The sequence below is a fragment of the Ictidomys tridecemlineatus genome, chromosome 5 (assembly GCF_052094955.1).
Source record: "Ictidomys tridecemlineatus isolate mIctTri1 chromosome 5, mIctTri1.hap1, whole genome shotgun sequence".
NCBI classification, from domain to species: domain Eukaryota; kingdom Metazoa; phylum Chordata; class Mammalia; order Rodentia; family Sciuridae; genus Ictidomys; species Ictidomys tridecemlineatus.
This window is the reverse complement of record NC_135481.1, coordinates 173,078,702-173,097,089: the sequence shown is the minus strand read 5'-3', so window position 1 is coordinate 173,097,089 and position 18,388 is coordinate 173,078,702. Positions and strand designations below refer to the sequence as shown.

The window sequence follows — 18,388 nt, the reverse complement described above, 5'->3', positions numbered from 1 at the left end:
ATTTTTATTTTTACATTTTTGGTACTTGGGATTGAACTCAGCGGCACTCTATCACTGAGGCACATCCCCAGCCCTATTTTTGTATTTTATTTAGATTTAGGGTCTCACTGAGTTGCTTAGTGCCTCACTTTGGCTGAGGCTGGCTTTGAACTTGCAATCCTGCTGCCTCAGACTCCTGAGTCACCAGGATTACAGGTATGCGCCACCACACCTGGCCAACTAAAGCCTTATGTTAAGAACAAAGAAAAAGGAAATTTCACGAAAGGTTAAAAAACATTTTTTTATGCCACCTAATTTGGTTTCATTGTTCTCAAACCAAATTCCTTTTTTAAAAAACTTATCAATGTGTGAAATCAAGAAATTTCACATTACAGGTATGTTGAAATCACCCTCAAAGAAAAGGGAGATCGTGATTAAATGAACTCAAGGGCAGGGCAGAGAAAGACTCTCCTCGGAGCTTGGAAGCTGGACCCCAGAGAGACCCTGCCTGACATTTAATTTTTTTTTAAATTTTGGTGGACCTTTATTTTATTCATTCATTTTTGAGGATTGAACCCAATCCCTCACACATGTTAGGCAAGCGCTCTACCACTGAGCAGCCCCCACTGCCTGACATTTACTCAGGGATATGGTTCATTCTCAGAGATGGCCATTGACATACCATGCCACAGTTCCCCCCAAGTAAGGACAAAGCTTGTCTTCTAACAGAAATCCTCAGCATGGTATCATGTACACTGCCTCCTTGTCCTCTGAAAGACGTATGCCACCTACCTCGTGGGAGGCTGTATGCCCAAGTCATTGTGTATCTCACCTGCCAGGGCAGGTGGCAGTGATTCAAGTGTCTGACACAGTAGAATTCTAAACTCTCTTAGAATGACATGAAATAGAAAAGGGAAAGCTTTATAATTTAGTACCTTTAACTGCATTGTTTTCCTGATTTTTGAACAAGGGGCCCCATCGTTTCTTTTCCCAGTGGGTCTTGCAAATTATGTAGCCAGCTCTGTTGCTTTTATTATTAACTCTCTAGAGAGACTCGGGATTGAGGAGAGTACAGTAGAGTCCTAGTATTCCTTGAAAGGTGGAGTGACAGGTATGTTCTAGAATCATTGTCCAGAGATATACTTAGACTCCATGTCTAAGCAGGTGAGCCAGTGCAGGGGATGCTCAGGCCCTCTTCTCAGACTCGTTACCCTTGGTCCAAGTGAACACCCTCCTCTCCATCCTCAACTCCCTGGTTCCCTTCACCCCCGCCTGTTTAGCTCCCCTAGTCCTCACCCAGCCTATAACAGAAGGATTGTGACTCTGGCCCTCTAGTCTAGAAAAGACCACATCAGTTCTGGTTCCCCGGTAGAGAGCCTGAGATGGAACTAGGGGAGGGCTCTCAGAAGGCAAGAGAGAGGGAGGGGAAGGGCATAAGCAAGGGTCACTGGCTTCAGCCTGACCCCACAGGAAGCTCTAGAGCATGAATGACACCAGGAAGTTGTCACCCCTTTTGACAGAGACCTCCATGTCAGCTGTGGCTGTGTGCTGACCCAGGAGTGATGGAGGGGTTACCTCAGGGATCAGAGTTCCCTACTCAGCCAAGGGAGTTCCCTTCATAGAAGGGGCCAGCTGTGGGCCTTTATCCCTGGTTGGTGATACACTTACCCCAAGAAGGAGTCTGAACAGGACACCAGCAATGTCCACTAAAGTCTACCCCAAGGCCCAGAGTCAGCATGGAGTCAGAGTGATCTTCCCAATGTCACTCAGAGCTGTTTGGTTTTCTTTCTTTTTTTTTTTTTTTTAAATAACTGCAATGGTTCTTTTTTAAAAAAATTTTGTGGCACTGGGGATCGAACCCATGGTCTTATACATGCAAGGCAAGCACTCTACCAACTGAGCTACATCCCCAGCCCCTCATGCAGAGATTTAAAAGCCAATCCAAGTCAAAGCCACATAGATTGACTTCCAGACTGGGACTCTATTAATCTCTGTCACAGACCCACCCAGGGGCCTGATCTGTAGTTTGTTTGTTTGTTTCAGTTTCTCTGTCTGAAACATGGAAATGTCACCGTCTCACCAGGCTATTGTGAGGAATAGGGAGGTCTAGCACGGATGCTCCCTAGGCAGGACCCAAACCCAGTGCAGGGTGCACCATACCTGTTGAATGAAGGAGGGCCATGCAAGCCAGCTCCAGAAGCTCATCCCATGGGAAAAAAGAGAGGCAAGTGTTAGAGAGAAAGAACGTCTACATTCAATGGTCAAAGAGTAAAGAAAAGGGAGGCCAGCTTCTCCATTCCAGGGGGTTGAGGATTACAGTATAGGATAGGAATAATGTGGGAGAGGAATAGGTAAATAAAGGGGAAGAATATTCATGTCTTTTTTGGCAATAAGTGCAGATCATCCAAGAACTTTGACAATACCTCTCTTCCCTCCTTTCATGTTTCTGATCATGACAGCTGGTAGGTTTGTTTATCCTTGAAGCAGGGAGAAGACTAGGCAAGTCTAGATCTAGTTAAACCTATATTATAGTTTTGGATAAAACACTTCTCAAATGATCAATATGTCTACATGCAGAGCTGAGTAGAATCCGACGCAAAGGTTAAGGTAGCAAGAGAGACAGACACGATAGGAAGACAGAGATGCCGAATCCATCTGCAAGGCTGAATTGAAAAAAGTCAGTGTTTCAGCAAAAATGGCCTTCAGGTTCCTGAAGAGTAACCTAGGCAACCATTATCATTATAACCCACACATCGGAGGTGTTATCTACAGCAAAGCTAATAGGAGACTAACAATATATTCTTCAGCCGTGAGACCTCAAAATCAATGACTGATAAATCAACCAAGAGCAAGTGAAGCTAGTGGGGGTGTTTAGATTTCTCCCTGTAACAACAGTTTTAAAATAGCATTGTCATTTTCTTTTTCACACTCTCTGATATGAGACCTTTTCACTCTTTCCTGGATGTGTGTGACTCTCTGGAAGTGCTGGAATTGAAGTAAGTAATAAATGTAAAGTAAAAGGCCTGTGCTTAACTCCCAAACTTGAATTTTGACTCCCTGTCAATGATTGTGGAAAACAGGCTTTGTTGTGAGAGAGAAGAAATTTGTGAATCTCTAGATCAACTCTTCAGACACCAAGGGCTCAGTCTAGCCACCTGAGACACAAACACATCAGCCCCTGAAGTCAGGGGCTAGGGTCATTCACTATTGAATCCCCCAGAGCTGAGAATGGGGTCTGGACCTCGTAGGTGCTTGTTCTATCCCAGGAAAGGACAAAAGTGGTGCATTCTGTAGTGTAGACAGTCAGATGCTTCAACATGAGGGACTTTCCCTCTAGAAATGAAAGGAACATAGAAAACGTTCCTCCTCAGTCAGAGGAGAGGGCCCACTGCACCCCAGCAGGGATCTTGCTCCTCATTCCTGTGGGCCAAGTCACCCTGCCGCTACATGGTCAGTTGCCTCCATGTGGGCAGAGGAGAGCCCTGGGGAGGAGAAGGGCCAGCTGCTGATGTCCTACAGCACGGAGACCAGGGAATGCAACTGAAAGCTCTTGTATTTGAGGGCCAGGGAGGTACTGCAGAGACCAAAGTGAGGGGACAAAGACAGAGTTGTAAAGCTTGATGTGTCACCAGTGAGGCAATTCTTATGCACTCTCCCTCCACAGGGTCTATGGTGACTGGCTCTTCTACTCCTGACTCCCTTCAAAATAAGGCAGACAAAGAGGCACCTGAGCCTGGCCAGGAGCTGGGTCTATCCTGGCATCCACGTAAAACTGGCCCTGGGGCAGGCGCTTAATCCTGATTGTGTGACAAAAATTCTTTGGCATCCTAGTAAGATCCATAGATGCCTTCTCAGAATATAGATTTTTAAATCCATAAAATGAAATACTAGGATTACAAAGGAGACCAATTATTCTGAAGTAGACATTGATATCATATTAAACGTCTTGTCTAATAATTAAATAAAAGGATCTTGTGCCAGGTCTTTAGTATAATTTCAAAGTATTAATAAGAATACATTATGTTTCAAGAAATTCCCCAGTTGCTTAACGTGATATAAAAATATGTTGCCTCTGTTGGGAGAGAATCTCATTTTTTTTTTTTTTTTGGTCTACATTGATAATTGAGGGAAATGCTAAATTTCAGCTAAAGCACAGGATAAATGAAGTTGCCATGGTTTTCCTATCACGGTTAACAGACCCACAAATTTCATCTACAACTGGGAATTTCAGGGTCCCCAGATTAAGAATCCCATACTCTGAGGGTCCCTCTGAAACTCTGTTGATGGTTTTCAAAACAACCAAATTCACCCTCCCTATTGCAGGCAGCAGTGGGAAAAACTGCTGAGCTGAACGGGTGGCTTAATTGGGGACATTCCTCAGAGTGGGCTCAGGACTGCGGCTTCAAGTCCAGAGTGCCAATTCCTGAGACCTAGCCTCCAGATGTGAACCTACTGATTCACATGCCCAGTGTTCACTGGGGAATCTGCATTTTAAACAGAAGCAATTTACCCAAGCATCCTGGAATCTCTCAGGTGCCTGTCCCCGTCAATGGCTCAAGATGCTGGGAAAGAACCCTGGGATGCAACTCACACCTCCCCTGGCTGCAGTGCAAGTGGTGTCATTGCCAGGAGATGAGCCTGCAGCTCCTGGCCCCTCCAGCGCCCCTCATGTATAAGTCATGCCTGAAACATGAGGCCCACGCAGCTCTTGGCAGGGAAACCTGAGCAGAGGAGTGTGTGGCCGGATTGATGGGCTGGGAACTGGCCACCGCCTTCCTCGCAGCTCTTGCAAACTTCACCTACCTCCACATTCAATGTAAAACCGAAGAGCCTTGGCTGCTGTTGGGGTCCAGTTAGGCAGGTTGGTCACCATGAGGGCAGAAAAGCACCCCAGGCTACAGGAGGACTTGGACGAGCAAGCTGTGTGAGCCAGAGGGGGACCTCAAGAGCCCTGCTGACCATGAGCCGCCAGTTAAAGCGCTTGGAGGGGGAAGGTGAGTCCTGTCCTTATCCTCATGGGGTCTACCCACAGGTTCCTGGGCAGGAGTGGAGACACAGGCAGTAGTCTCAAGAGACATCAGGAGAACCTGTGTTTGAGTTCAGGATCTGCCACTCGTGCACAGAGCCTCCTCTGTTTTTCAGTCTCTTTCTGCCTCCATGAGATGAAGGAAGTCATCACCTCCTTCCAGGACTGGTTGAAGGAATTAAAGGCACAAACCATGCTTGGGCTTTGAGTCCTTTGTGCATGGACCGTGCCTGGGCTTTGTGTTATCCTTCGTGGTGGAGGCTATCACAGTGTCGCTTGGTCCCCAGAGCCCACCAGGACCTTTCAGCCTCCTGTTGTCTTAGTTACAGTTGCCCTTCTAGAGTTCTCCCCTCAGCACATATTTGTTTGTCTATCTGGGGTAACCTGTAGTTGATATTAGGAACTGCATGACTTTTCCAAAGTGTCTAAGAAATGTTACAGACTGGGGACTCTGGAGTTTGTAGAATCAAATAACCAGAGCAAGGTTCCAGCCTGGGGAACTAACTGAGGGGATTAGGTGGAGACCCTTTGCCCAGGGGCAGCCTTTCACCCCTGATCCTCTCCCTTACAGCGCGTGGTGGAGTGAGGAGGCAGGCTGGGAGCAGCTCCCCACACACAGGTGAGAGACATGGGGGTTCCTGGGGAGTGTACCCCACCGGCTCACCTCCACAGCCCAGCGGCCCACCCGGTTTCTCCTCATCTTCTTCCCCTCCCCCCTTCCTCTCAACTGCATGCTTGATCCCTCCCAGGAGGCAGGCAATTTAATTAGGGAAGGGGCTGAACACTACATAGAGAGAACCTACTGCTCAGCCCTGGGCATCAGGGGGACATTTCCAGAGTTACAGACACTTGGAGCTGAGTCTTGTAAAGCCACTAGACCTAAGGGTGGACAGCAAGGCCCAGGCTGCAGGGGGTGGTATAGCCAGGACTCACACCCAGGGCCCCTGATCCAGAGGGCAGGCTCTGCACCTCCTAAGAGGCCTGTGTAGTGGGTACTCAGGCACAGTTTCACTGGGAATATGATCCCAGCTCTTCTGTGAGCCTGTGTGGGAACCAACTCACTCTGGAAATAGCTGGACAGCTCCAGAAAACCGCAGGTGTGAGAGAAGCCCTGTGCTGCATGATGAGAGGGCAGGAGTCAGGCCCAAGGTTGGCACCCTACGTTTCGGGTGACAGAACTTCATGGATGTGGTGCCGTTTTTTTCTTCTTCACAGCCCAGGCAAGGCTGCACCCCACTGGTGGGTGAAAGAACAGAATCTAGAGGAGTGATAGACATCTGGGAGGTTGGAAGAAATCCCTCCACTCCATCCCCAGGGGAAGGGACCCTCCTGTCCCTGCCCTTATCAGCCCGATGAAGAGAAGCTGGTCCCAGGAATCACCTCCTCCACTGGGACTTTCTGCTTTTGTCATCCACGGCTCCCCAACTGTTGGGTCCTGAGACCTCAAGGAAGCTTCCTATTAAGCCGAGAGAGCCAGCAAGAGGCACAGAGAGAGGGGCTAGGTGGGAGGGAGGGATCCAGAGCACCCCTCGTGTCTCAACACCCTTCCGGCATGCTCCCCAGCAGCCCCACGCCATTAACCCTCCTCCCCATCCCAAACACCTTCCTCATCACTCCTCACCGCTCTCCAAAGACAGGCGGGTGACTGCAATTCATGTGTGGCCCCGGTGGGGCCAGAGGAGAACCCCCTTCACAGGAGGGGCTGAGGTCAGCGGTCTCCTTCAGTGGCAGTTGCTATGGGGGTACTCCAGGCTGGTTCTCCACATTCTTTTCCCGTCACATTGTCCTGCAGTGGCTGCTCCTTCTGCATACAAACTGGCTTCCCTCCACCCCAGCAAAATGTACTGGGCCTTGCAGGAGTCACCTGTGGGTAAATCACCTTTGAATGGAAGGTCATTTTGCCTAAAACACAGACCTTCTCCTACTGAAAAATGTCCCCTCTCCTACCACTGCAATTTCCCTCAACCATGGAAAAAGGGGAAATAGGTCAGATTTTTATATCAGGGACCTGGGCTTTTCCAGCTGCTCAGCCTGTTCTGTACTCTATAAACTCTCGGACCAAAGTCAGGTGCATAAAGAAGCAGGAGGAGGCCTGTTACTTTCAAGGGCACACATGCTGAGCCTGGTCTTCCTAGCAAGACAGCTGCTTTTTGAGACCCTAAATTATGTATTAAGTGGAGTCCATTGAAAAACTGACCGTTAAAGGGGAAAAGAGAAGCCTATCTTCTGTGTAGAAGACGTTTGGATACCACTAAGGGGCAAATTCTTGCTTGTTTTCCACGTTCCCTGTGAATTTTGTTCAGTTGGGAAACCAGGTTACGACAGGAATTACAGCTGGGAAGAAAATTTGCAAATGACCAAGTTATATCTGTGATGCTTGGAAGAGCGCTTGGAACCATTCATTGCCAAAATGAAAAACATTTTGTTAGCTCGTTAGGATGCAGAGGGTGTAGAAGGAGATGCGAATCTTGAGAAGTGACAGACATTTGGGGGTTGGAAAAAATCCCTCCACTCATCCCCAGGGGGAGGGACCCATGCTGCCCCTACCCTCACCAGCCAGATGTGGAGAAGCTGGTCCCAGAATCACCTCCTTCACTGGGGCTTTCTGCTTTTTAATCTAGTCCTTTCAAGTAATAGGGAGCTAGTCTTTTTGACTTTTCTCCTGGACCCTTGTCTCGATCCCTGCTTTTCTCCAGGTGTGTGTTCAGTCCTAGGGTTCTACTAGGAGTCTCACTGTGTCACTCCATCCCTCCTCCAAGTGTTATGCTTGAATTCGGTATCCCCAAAAGACCACCAGAGACCAAGATCAATGTAAGCAGCAAAGAGGTGTTTATTGTGAGCTCTGTCCTCCGAGCGCACACAGCAACTGGTGACGCTGAGGTCCTGAGCCCAGGGTTTGCAGCAGTTTTATACACTCTTTGGGGAAGGCAGGGACTTCACATACATCATAGCATCTCTTAGCAAATCATCACACACTGCAGGAAAATCATAAAACAACTCTAAAATATGATTAGCACATTCACTGGCGGAAACAGGTTGAGTAGGGGTGATTGGTTAGTACAAGAGGGAAATTCCTTTGAACTGATTGGTTTAGGCCACGAGGAGTGTACGTGCAGAACTACATGGTTTCCCAACATGTTATCAAGCACCATAAACTACTGAGGGGTCATCTGGCATCCCAGGTATTTTCTCTGTCTCAGGCTGATTGATAGTTGCTAGGGGGTTGCTATGGGTTCTCACCTAGCCTGACTGAGTCAGGGACACCTGGTGCAGCAGATCTCTCCTGTTATTTGTAGATAAACAACTCAGCAGGCTGGGAATGTGCCTAGGAGTGCTGAGTCTCTCCAAGGACAAGGGTCACGCCCCCTTCCTTAGACAGGCTTTGCTCTGAGGTAGAGGCTGGTTTTTCACAAGAAGGGATGGAAGCCTTCCAGGGAATTTTCAGGGCAAACACACCTCTCACAGGTTAATACTACCCAGCTTCCTAACTGAGTTATTATCAATGCTAAATAGACTTTCTTTGCATGCTTCAACCAAAGACTTTTCCCACAGGAAGGGAGGAGGGAAAGAAAAATGTTAGGATAGGAACCTGTCCTGTCACACCTATAATTATCTATTTTTGAATCTGTAAATAGCACTCAGTGTTCTTCGATGTACCTACACCAGTTATCTCATAGATCCCTGCAATACTCTCAGCAATTGGAAATCAAGTCCCAAAGGCATGGGGATTGTTAATGGTGGAGTCAGATCCATGTTGGATGCTTCTTCTTGCATTCACAGTAAGAGAAGCAACCAGAGGAAACATGCTCACAGAACATTCTCTACTACAACTGGAGACCAGAGTCCATCCCCTCTCCACAAGACCCTCTTTCCACGCTTCTAGCAGGATCCTTTGATGCTGACCTCACCCTACAAAACCCGTTCCAGTGTCACATTCTCATTCTAAAATATGTCCTTTGGCAAAAGGATTATTTTGAGCTGAAGACAATGATAGTAGTCCTCCCCTTGTCTGTGGTTTTGCTTTTCACAGATTCAGTTACCTGGGGTCAAATGTTGTCTGAAAATATTAAATGGAAAATTCCAGAAGTAAACAATTTATAGGTTTTAAATTGTATGCTATTCTGAGTAAACCTAAAAAATCTTGCTCTGTCCAACTCTATCCTGCCCAGGACTTGAATCATTCCTTTGTCCAGTGTATCCATGTTGTATATGCTACCCACCCGTTAGTCACTTAGTAGCCATCTCAGTTACTGGATCCATTGTCTTGGTATCACAGTGCTTGTGTTCAAACAATCTTTATTTTACATAATTATGGAGCCAAAGTACAAGAATAGTGATGCAAAGGAGGCACCAGGGCTTAAACAGAAAAGGACATTTTTACTGGCATATAGGAAAAACAAAGTAGATAGTTTGGCACTATCTGTGATTTCAAGAAACATGTGTGCTGCAAATAAAGGGGAATTACTTAATCTTTTAGCCTTCCTCTTTTATTCTAAAAACAGGATATAAATTTTCATCTGTATAGATGTCTCCCTCTCCTATGCCAGACAGAGAACTACTCTGGAGACCATTTTAAGTACTTAAGAATACACTGACCTGCATAGCAAAACTTATTAAACAATGCTTATTTATCATACACATTTCCTAGTGGCCTTCCATAACTTGCTCCTACCCAGAAGTCCAGAACCCCTTTTTATTTTATTAATCTATATTTTTTCTTGGTGAATTATAATTGTACACAATGGTGGGATTCATTGTTACATATTCATACATGCACACACTATAACCATATAATTTGGCTAGTATAATTCCCCAGTATTTCCTCTTTCCTGCCCTCTTCCTCTCCTTGGTCTTTTTCCTCTACTGAATCTCCCTTCAGTTTGCATGAGATTTCTCCACACTCTCCTTTTTTTCCCTTTTCCCTCTCTAACTTCCACAGCTGAGAGAACACTTGACTGAGTTTGGCCATTTTGCTTAGCATAATTCTTTCAAGTTCTATCCATTTCCCCACCAATGACATAATCTCATTCTTCTGTATTGCTGAATAAAACTCCATTGTGTATATAGACTACCTTTTCTTTATCCATTTGTCCATTGACAAACACCTTGGCTGGTTCCATAGTTTGGACCTTGTGAGTTGTGCTGCTATAAATATGAGTATGCATGTATCTCTATAGGATGCTAATTTTAATCATTTTTTGTCCTGGGGATTTAACCCAGGGGCACTTTGCCACTGAGCCACATTCCCAGCCTTCTTTATTATCATTATTTCTTATTTTGGGATAGGGTCTCACTAAGTTGCTGAGGACCTTGCTAAGTTGCTGAGGCTGGTCTTGAACTTATGATCCTCCTTTCAACCTACTGAGTTGCTGGGATTACAGGCATGCCTGACTGTGCCTAGCTGACTTTAATTCTTTAGGATAAGCAATGAGAAGTTGTATGGCTGGGTCATATGGTGGCTTCATGCATACTCTTTTGAGGAACCTCCATACTAATTTCCATAGTGATTGTACTAATTTACAATCTCACCAACAGTATAAAAGTGTTCCTTTTTCTACACATCTTTTCTAGCATTTATTATTGTTGGTATTCTTGGTAACTGCCAATCTATCTGGAGTGAGATGAATCTCAGTGTTGTCCCCAACTCCTCTCATTATCAAGTCTCTTCTCCACACTTTGTCACCCTTTAAGAGAGAATATAAGCCCCAAATTCTCACCACCTCCTTGAGTTACAGTTCTTTGTGAACTCTTCTGTATATGTAAGCAATTAAATCTCCTTTTCTCTTATTAATCTCTTTCCTAAACATCAGTTCTTTGCGAAGCATTTCCAACAATCCCAACTAGATTAGGCTACTCATTTGAAAATGGCAATAAAACATTTAAAAACATGCACAGAAGATAATAGGATTACCCACAAGGAAGATAACATGATTGCCTACAAAGCTTTCATAAGCTTTGTTCTCTTAAACCATCAAGACCATAATAAAACCGGCATAAAACACAAGAGATTATTGTGGGAAGATGCAGAATTTTTGCTACATAGGTGGATTACACTATAAAAATCTTTATATGGTAGGTGAAGGCAAAAAAAATAGTAATAAACAGAAGCAAAGACAAACTCATCAAATTGAGTAAACTTTGACAAGATTATAACAAATTTTATAGTTTTTCAAGCTCATTACTTGCACATCTACAACCCAAGACCAATAAAACTCCTTTTCTGCAAAACTTCTGCCATTTTCCATTCAGGTTTGTCCTCCACAGTTGTCTTTCTTACTGTAGAACAACCATCATTTCACTTTATGATACGACTATTCTTTTGTTCTTGACAAAAGCACATTAATTACTTTGCATACAAAGTTGGGCCTCATCAATGTTGATCATAGGAGACTCTAATTTAATTATAATGTTTAGTCAAAAGAACATTTGTTTCACAGAATAAACTTCCATTGTACAGGAAGGATAACTACCATCTATCACTTATTGGCATTTTAGACTAGCAGAGCCCATGACTATACATCACACAACTTTGTACAGACACACAACTCATATAATAGTTTTTTCAAGGTCATATAAAAATGAACTTGAAGGTACAATTTCTTTGTAGCATATAAAAATTAGAAGCAAACGTATACAAGTTTAAAATCATGCTTAAAAAATTAAAAAATAAAATAAAATTATGCTTAATAGTCAGTGTTTCAGAATTTTCCCTTACTTAGAAATGATCTAGGAATCTGCTATAGTTTGGATGTTGAGTGCCCCTGAAATATTTGTGCATTAAAGGTTCAGTCCCCAGGATGGCATTATTAGGTGGGCAGGTCTTGAGGGAGGTCCTTAGACCTAGATTCTTAGATCATTTCTAGGAATGATCTCTGCTAGTCTAAAATGCCAGGGATTGAACCCACAGGTGCTTAACCACTGAACCACATCCCCATCCCTTTCTTATATTTTATTCAGAGGGTCTCACTGAGTTGCTTAGAACTTTGCTAAGTTGCTGAGCCTGGCTTTGAACTCAAAATCAATTCTCCTATATTGGCCTCCTGAGCCCCTGGGATTACAGGCATGAGCCACCATGTCTGGTACTGTTTTATAATTAACATTAAAAAATCAAAGAAGACATAGCTGTTCTTATTAAATAAACATAATAAACAAGTTCATTTACCAAATTTTCACCTAGTTTCTGGGAAATTTTTGGAATGTTTGATTTTTATAAGCACTTATTTATAGCTTCTAAGTCAATCGAATGAGCACCTTTGGTCTTTAATAAAAATGTCTTGATTATTCACTTGAAATGTGTCATTGATCAATTATTTCATTTTTGAAAAATTGATTTTTTTAGAGCAGTTTTAGGTGTTTAGAAAAACACCTAAAGTTTAGAAAAACTTTGCAGAAATTTTTTCACATACAACCTTCTTTCCTCCTTTTCCTCCAGGATAGCATCTTGCCCTGGAACACTGCATTCGTTGTATCTGCTGAATCAATATTGATACATTACTATTACCTAAAGCCCATAGTTTATAATAGGGCTCACTCTTTATGTTATACATTCTATGGGCTTCAGTAAATGCATAATGTTGTGTGTCTATAATCCACAGTGTCATGCAGAGTAAAATGTCCTGTGGTCCTCCTATTGAGGCTTCTTCTCTTTCCACTGACGCTCTGGCGATCACTTATTATTTTACTGTCTCTCCAATTAGGTCTTTTCCAGAATGTTGCACAGTAGTAATCATTCAGTATGTTACCTTTCCAGACTGCCTCATCAAGGAATATGCTTTCAAGATTATCCAGGCCTTCATTTCATTTTGTCACTGAGTAACATCCCTTCCTAAGTATGTATCCCTTCCTGTTTGGTTATGCGTTCACCTATTGAAGGACATGTTGGTTGCTTCTGAGATTCTTCAATTAGGAATAAGGCCAAGTGTTTGTGTTCAGGTTCTTATGTGGACATAAATTCTCAACTTACTGGGGTAAACACATAGGAGAACGATTGCTCAATATGTGATGAACCATTTTCAAAGTGACTGTAACCATTTTAGCAATAAATGAGAACTGCTGTTGCTTCACGTTCTTGGCAGCGTTTGGTGTTAGCAGTAGGTGTGTAGTACCTCTTTGGTGTTTTGATTCACAGTTCCCTAATGACATGTTGTAAGGGTCTGGCGAAACGTCGGAGGGAGAGACCACCCAAGAGACTGACTCCATGCAATTGGCAAAAGGGGATTTATTGGGGATCCATTCCAGCCCGCTGGGACTCTGTGCTCACTCAAGAAGGGAGAGCAGCCCAGAGCCCAGAGTAGAGTTCAAGCAGAGCTTAAGTACACTTTTTGGAGAGGGCGGTGGGCTTTGCATACATCAGAACAAATCATCATGAGGCGCGGGAAAATTGAACAACAACCCTGAGTCAGGATTAGCGCATACATTGGCGGGAACAATCAGGGCAGGAGTGATTGGTGCTCTTAGGTGGGGTACACATTCAAACTGATTGGTTTAGGTCCTGCAATGCCTACGTGCCAAGCAACTGGGAACCCTTAGCTATTAAACAACCAGAAAGTCAGTGGAAATATTTACTGGGCAGTTCCAGTATTGTCCTAACAGCTACAGGGATTACAGGTTTTGGGGGTAGCAGAGGGACTCTAACAATACCTGGTCTTTTACTTTTTAACCCAATCCCTGCACTTTGGAAACTTTAGGATGCCTGGTCTTTTACACTTTAACTCAGGCTCTGCGGCTTAGAATCAGCTTGGAAATTTTACCTTTACAATGTATCTTTCATATGTTCATTTGTCATCTGTATAATTCCTTTGGTGAGCTGTCTGTTCAGATATTTTCCCCATTTTACTTTATTTTTATTTATGTATTTATTGCTGTGCTGAGGATCCAACCGAGAGCCTCATGCATGCTAGGCAAGTGCTCTACCACTGAGTCATATCCTCAATCCTTTTTTCCTTTCTTTTCTTTTTCTTTCTTTCTTTTTTTTTTTTTTTTTTTGTACTGGGGATTGAACCCAGAGGTGCTCAACCACTAAGCCACATCCTTAGCCTTTTTTATTTTTTTATTTTGAGACAGGGTCTTGCTATGTTGCTTGTGGTCTTGCTAAGTCGCTGAGGCTGGCTTTGAACTTGTGATCCTCCTGCCTCAGCCTTCCCAGTCACTGGGATTACAGGCATGCTCCACAACAGCCTGCACCAGTTTTTTGTTTTTTTTTTTAAATTTTTATTGTTGGTTGTTCAAAACATTACATAGTTCTTGACATATCATATTTCACACTTTGATTCAAGTGGGTTATGAACTCCCATTTTTACCCCATATACAGATTGCAGAATCACATCGGTTACACATCCACTGTTTTACATATTGCCATACTAGTGTCTGTTGTATTCTGCTGCCTTTCCTGTCTTCTACTATCCCCCCTCCCCTCCCCTCCCCTCCCCTCTTCTCTCTCTACCCCCTCTAATGTAATTCATTTCTCCCCCTTGTTTTTTTTCCTTTCCCCTCACTTCCTCTTGTATGTAATTTTGTATAACCCTGAGGGTCTCCTTCCATTTCCATGCAATTTCCCTTCTCTCTCCCTTTCCCTCCCACCTCTCATCCCTGTTTAATGTTAATCTTCTTCTCATGCTCTTCTTCCCTACTCTGTTCTTAGTTACTCTCCTTATATCAAAGAAGACATTTGGCATTTGTTTTTTAGGGATTGGCTAGCTTCACATAGCATAATCTGCTCTAATGCCATCCATTTCCCTGAAAATTCTATGATTTTGTCATTTTTTAATGCAGAGTATACTCCATTGTGTATAAATGCCACATTTTTTTATCCATTCGTCTATTGAAGGGCATCTAGGTTGGTTCCACAGTCTTGCTATTGTGAATTGTGCTGCTATGAACATCGATGTAGCAGTGTCCCTGTAGCATGCTCTTTTTAGGTCTTTAGGGAATAGACCGAGAAGGGGAATAGCTGGGTCAAATGGTGGTTTCATTCCCAGCTTTCCAAGAAATCTCCATACTGCTTTCCAAATTGGTCACACCAATTTGCAGTCCCACCAGCAATGTACAAGTGTACCCTTTTCCCCATATCCTCTCCAGCACTTGTTGTTGTTTGACTTCATAATGGCTGCCAATCTTACTGGAGTGAGATGGTATCTTAGGGTGGTTTTGATTTGCATTTCTCTGACTGCTAGAGATGGTGAGCATTTTTTCATGTACTTGTTGATTGATTGTATGTCCTCCTCTGAGAAGTGTCTGTTCAGGTCCTTGGCCCATTTGTTGACTGGGTTATTTGTTTTCTTATTGTTTAATTTTTTGAGTTGTTTGTATACTCTGGATATTAGGGCTCTATCTGAAGTGTGAGGAGTAAAAATTTGATCCCAGGATGTAGGCTCCCTATTTACCTCTCTTATTGTTTCTTTCTGCACCAGTTTTTAAATTAAATTGTTTGTTTTCTTATTCTTGAACTTTAAGAAATCTTTGTATATTTTGTATACAAGTCCTTTTTCAGATATGTTTTACAAATATTTTCTCATAGTCTTTGACTTGTTTTCATTCTCTCAACAGTGTCTTTTGCAGAGAAGTTTTAAATTCTTTTAAATTAATTAATTAATTTTGTATTTATTCTACTTAGTTGTAAATGACAGCAGAATGCATTTCAATTCATCAAACACAAATGGAGCACAACAGTTTGATTCTCTGGTTGTACACAGTGTAGAGACACACCATTCGTGTAATCATACATGTACCTAGGTAATGATGTCCATCTCATTCCACCATCTTTCCTGCCCTCATAAGCCCTCTCCACGCTCCCCTTTGCCCAGTCCAAAGTTCTTCCATTCTTCCCATACCCTCTCCATTTGTAGATCAGCATCCTCTAATCAGAGAAAACATTCGGTAGTGTTTTGGGATTGGCTTACTTCACTTAGCACAATTTTCTTCAACTCCATTCATTTACCTGCAAACGCCATAATTTAATTCCCTTTTAATGCTAAGTAATATTGCATTGTGTATATATACTACAGTTTCCATTCATCTATTGAAGGGTACTAGGATTGTTCCAAACTTTAGCAATTATGAATGGAGCTGCTATAAACATTGGTGTGGCTGTGTCACTATAGTAGGCTGATTTTAAGTCCTTTGAGTATGGACCAAGGAGTGGGATAGCTGGGTCAAATGAGTATGGACCAAGGAGTGGGATAGCTGGGTCAAGTTTTCTGAGGAATCTCCACACTACTTTCCAAAGTTGTTGCACCAATTTGCAGTCCCACCAGCAATGTATGAGTTTACCTTTTTCCCCACATCCTCGCCAACACTTATTATTGTTTGTTTGTTGTTATTGTTGTTGTTTGGTACTGGGGATTGAACCCAGAGGTTTTCTACTATGGAACTACTTCTTCGTCCTTTTTATTTTTTATTTTGAGACATGGCCTCTCTATGTCGCACTAAGCAAGACATGGTCTAGCTTAAGGCCTTCCTAAGTTGTTGAGGCTTGCCTCAAATTTGCAGTCCTCCTGTTTCAGCCTCCCAAATTGCTGGGATTACAGGTATGTGCCACCATACCAGCCTAGAAGTTTTTAATTTTAGTGAAGAACAATTTTCCAACTATTTCCCCCATGGATCATGCTTTAGGTGTTGTATTCCCTGGTTTTATGCAGGAGCCCTATTGCTGTGGTGGTAAGGTGTGAGGGAAGGAGGAAGTGTTCTATAGCCTGTGCCCCTGGGCTGTGACCTTCACAAGTACTCCTCAGCTTTTCCCTCCCTTAGTAGAAGGAACCTTTACACTGAGTCCATTAAGACTCATTGTGACAAAACAATTTCCCTTAAGGGCAGAATTTTGTTGAGGACATCAGAATACTATGGACATATTTCAAAATGATTACTTTTCCCTCCTTCTGCTGGAAACACCAGAGGATCTTCCTGCAGTTTTCACAGCAAGAACATGGTAGTACTCCTGGAGGTAAAAATTCCTGAAAGAATGCCCCCATCAACACTTATTTCCTATAGTTTTTTTTTCTTTTTTTTAATTGTTGGGTTTTTTTTTTCTTTTTTTTTTTATTGTTGGTTGGTTCCTATAGTTTTTAACTCTAAAGCTTAGCCATGTTGAACTCCAGCAATTCATCAATTGCAACTTAAATGTTCCTACCTACAGTCTGATATTTTGACATATTGGAAACTTGCTGATCCTGGAGGGATTAACCCTCCTGGTTTTAGCTAGTTTCTAGAGAAAGCAAAGAATGAAGCAAGGGGCCCTTTCATCTGCAAATCAGCCAACTCAGAGCTCTTACCCTCAAGGACTCCTTTGACCAGGTTCTCCTTCTGGGCCACCACCCACCTGCCCTAATCACCCCAAGTCCAGACAACTAGGTAAAGTTCATAGCCCCCAAATCCACTGTAATTGTTCAACTAGACAATTCTAAACCTGCTCACCCTAATTCATTCATTCCTTCCCGTGGAAGTCATAATAAAGACTCATGTCTACATTTCCTCCCCCATTCTCTCTGTCTCCTGACCCACCTCAGTACTTCCCTGTATGACCCTGCACAGAATAGCATGCTGCCTTTCTAGGGATCTGTGAGTATAATAAGCTTCTTCCTTCGTAAAAGTCACTTCCATGTCTGTGCCTCTTGCCATGCCTGATTAAAACAGTCCCAGCTGCTTCTTGAAATACTACCAGACTGGTTCCATGAAGGGCTTCTGTATTAGTCAACTTTTCATTACTGTGACAAAATACCTGAGAAAAACAACCTAAAGGAGGAAAGATTGAATTTGGTGAATTTGGCTCATGGTTTCAGTTGGTGTTTTTCTGCAGCCGTTGTTTCTGGGCCTGTGGTGAGGCAGAACATCTTGATGGCCAGGAAGTAGGTAGGGGTGGGGATAAGAAACAGTCCCCAAGTGCTCTCTGCTTTCTTGGCTGCCATGAGCAGAGCAGCACCTCTCTGCTATGCCTTTCCACCACAATGTTCTCTCTCACCTCGGGCCCACAGCAATGGAGTCAGCTGACCATGGACTGAACCTCTAAAGCCTAAAGGAAAACTACAAGCAAATAGCAATGTGGGTGCTTTACCACGTGTGTGCTGATGGCATGGATGGTGCCTTTAAATGAGCGTTGGCATATGCTGACCTCTAATGAATACCTCCATGTGCAGGGACCTTAGCTGTTTTTAATTAACCCTTTCAACCATGCCAGGACATTGGGGCTACTTGAACCAATTATAGATGAAGAAAGTGAGGTGCAGAAAAGGTAAGTGACTTATTTATGAACACAGAGGCCAACTTTCCCCAACACCTAATTCAAACACAACCTTTTGAGGAGGATTTACGGTAAACCAACGAGGTCCTGTGTTATTCTGGGGTGTCATGTGGTGGGCCCCAGCAGAGCTGTCGAGCTCCCGGGGGCATCTT

The 18,388-nt window shown here is 43.5% G+C and overlaps 1 protein-coding gene across 1 annotated transcript in view; it reads left to right on the top strand.

The window, feature by feature from the left end:
• Window positions 1-4,939: 4,939 nt before the first annotated feature.
• The window catches only part of Tmc2 (transmembrane channel like 2), a 72,161-nt gene continuing 58,712 nt past the window's right edge, over window positions 4,940-18,388 (top strand). The window contains exon 1 of the mRNA XM_005320623.3: window positions 4,940-4,973. Coding sequence (XP_005320680.2) covers window positions 4,940-4,973 — 34 coding nt within the window. The remainder of the gene's footprint in view (window positions 4,974-18,388) is intronic.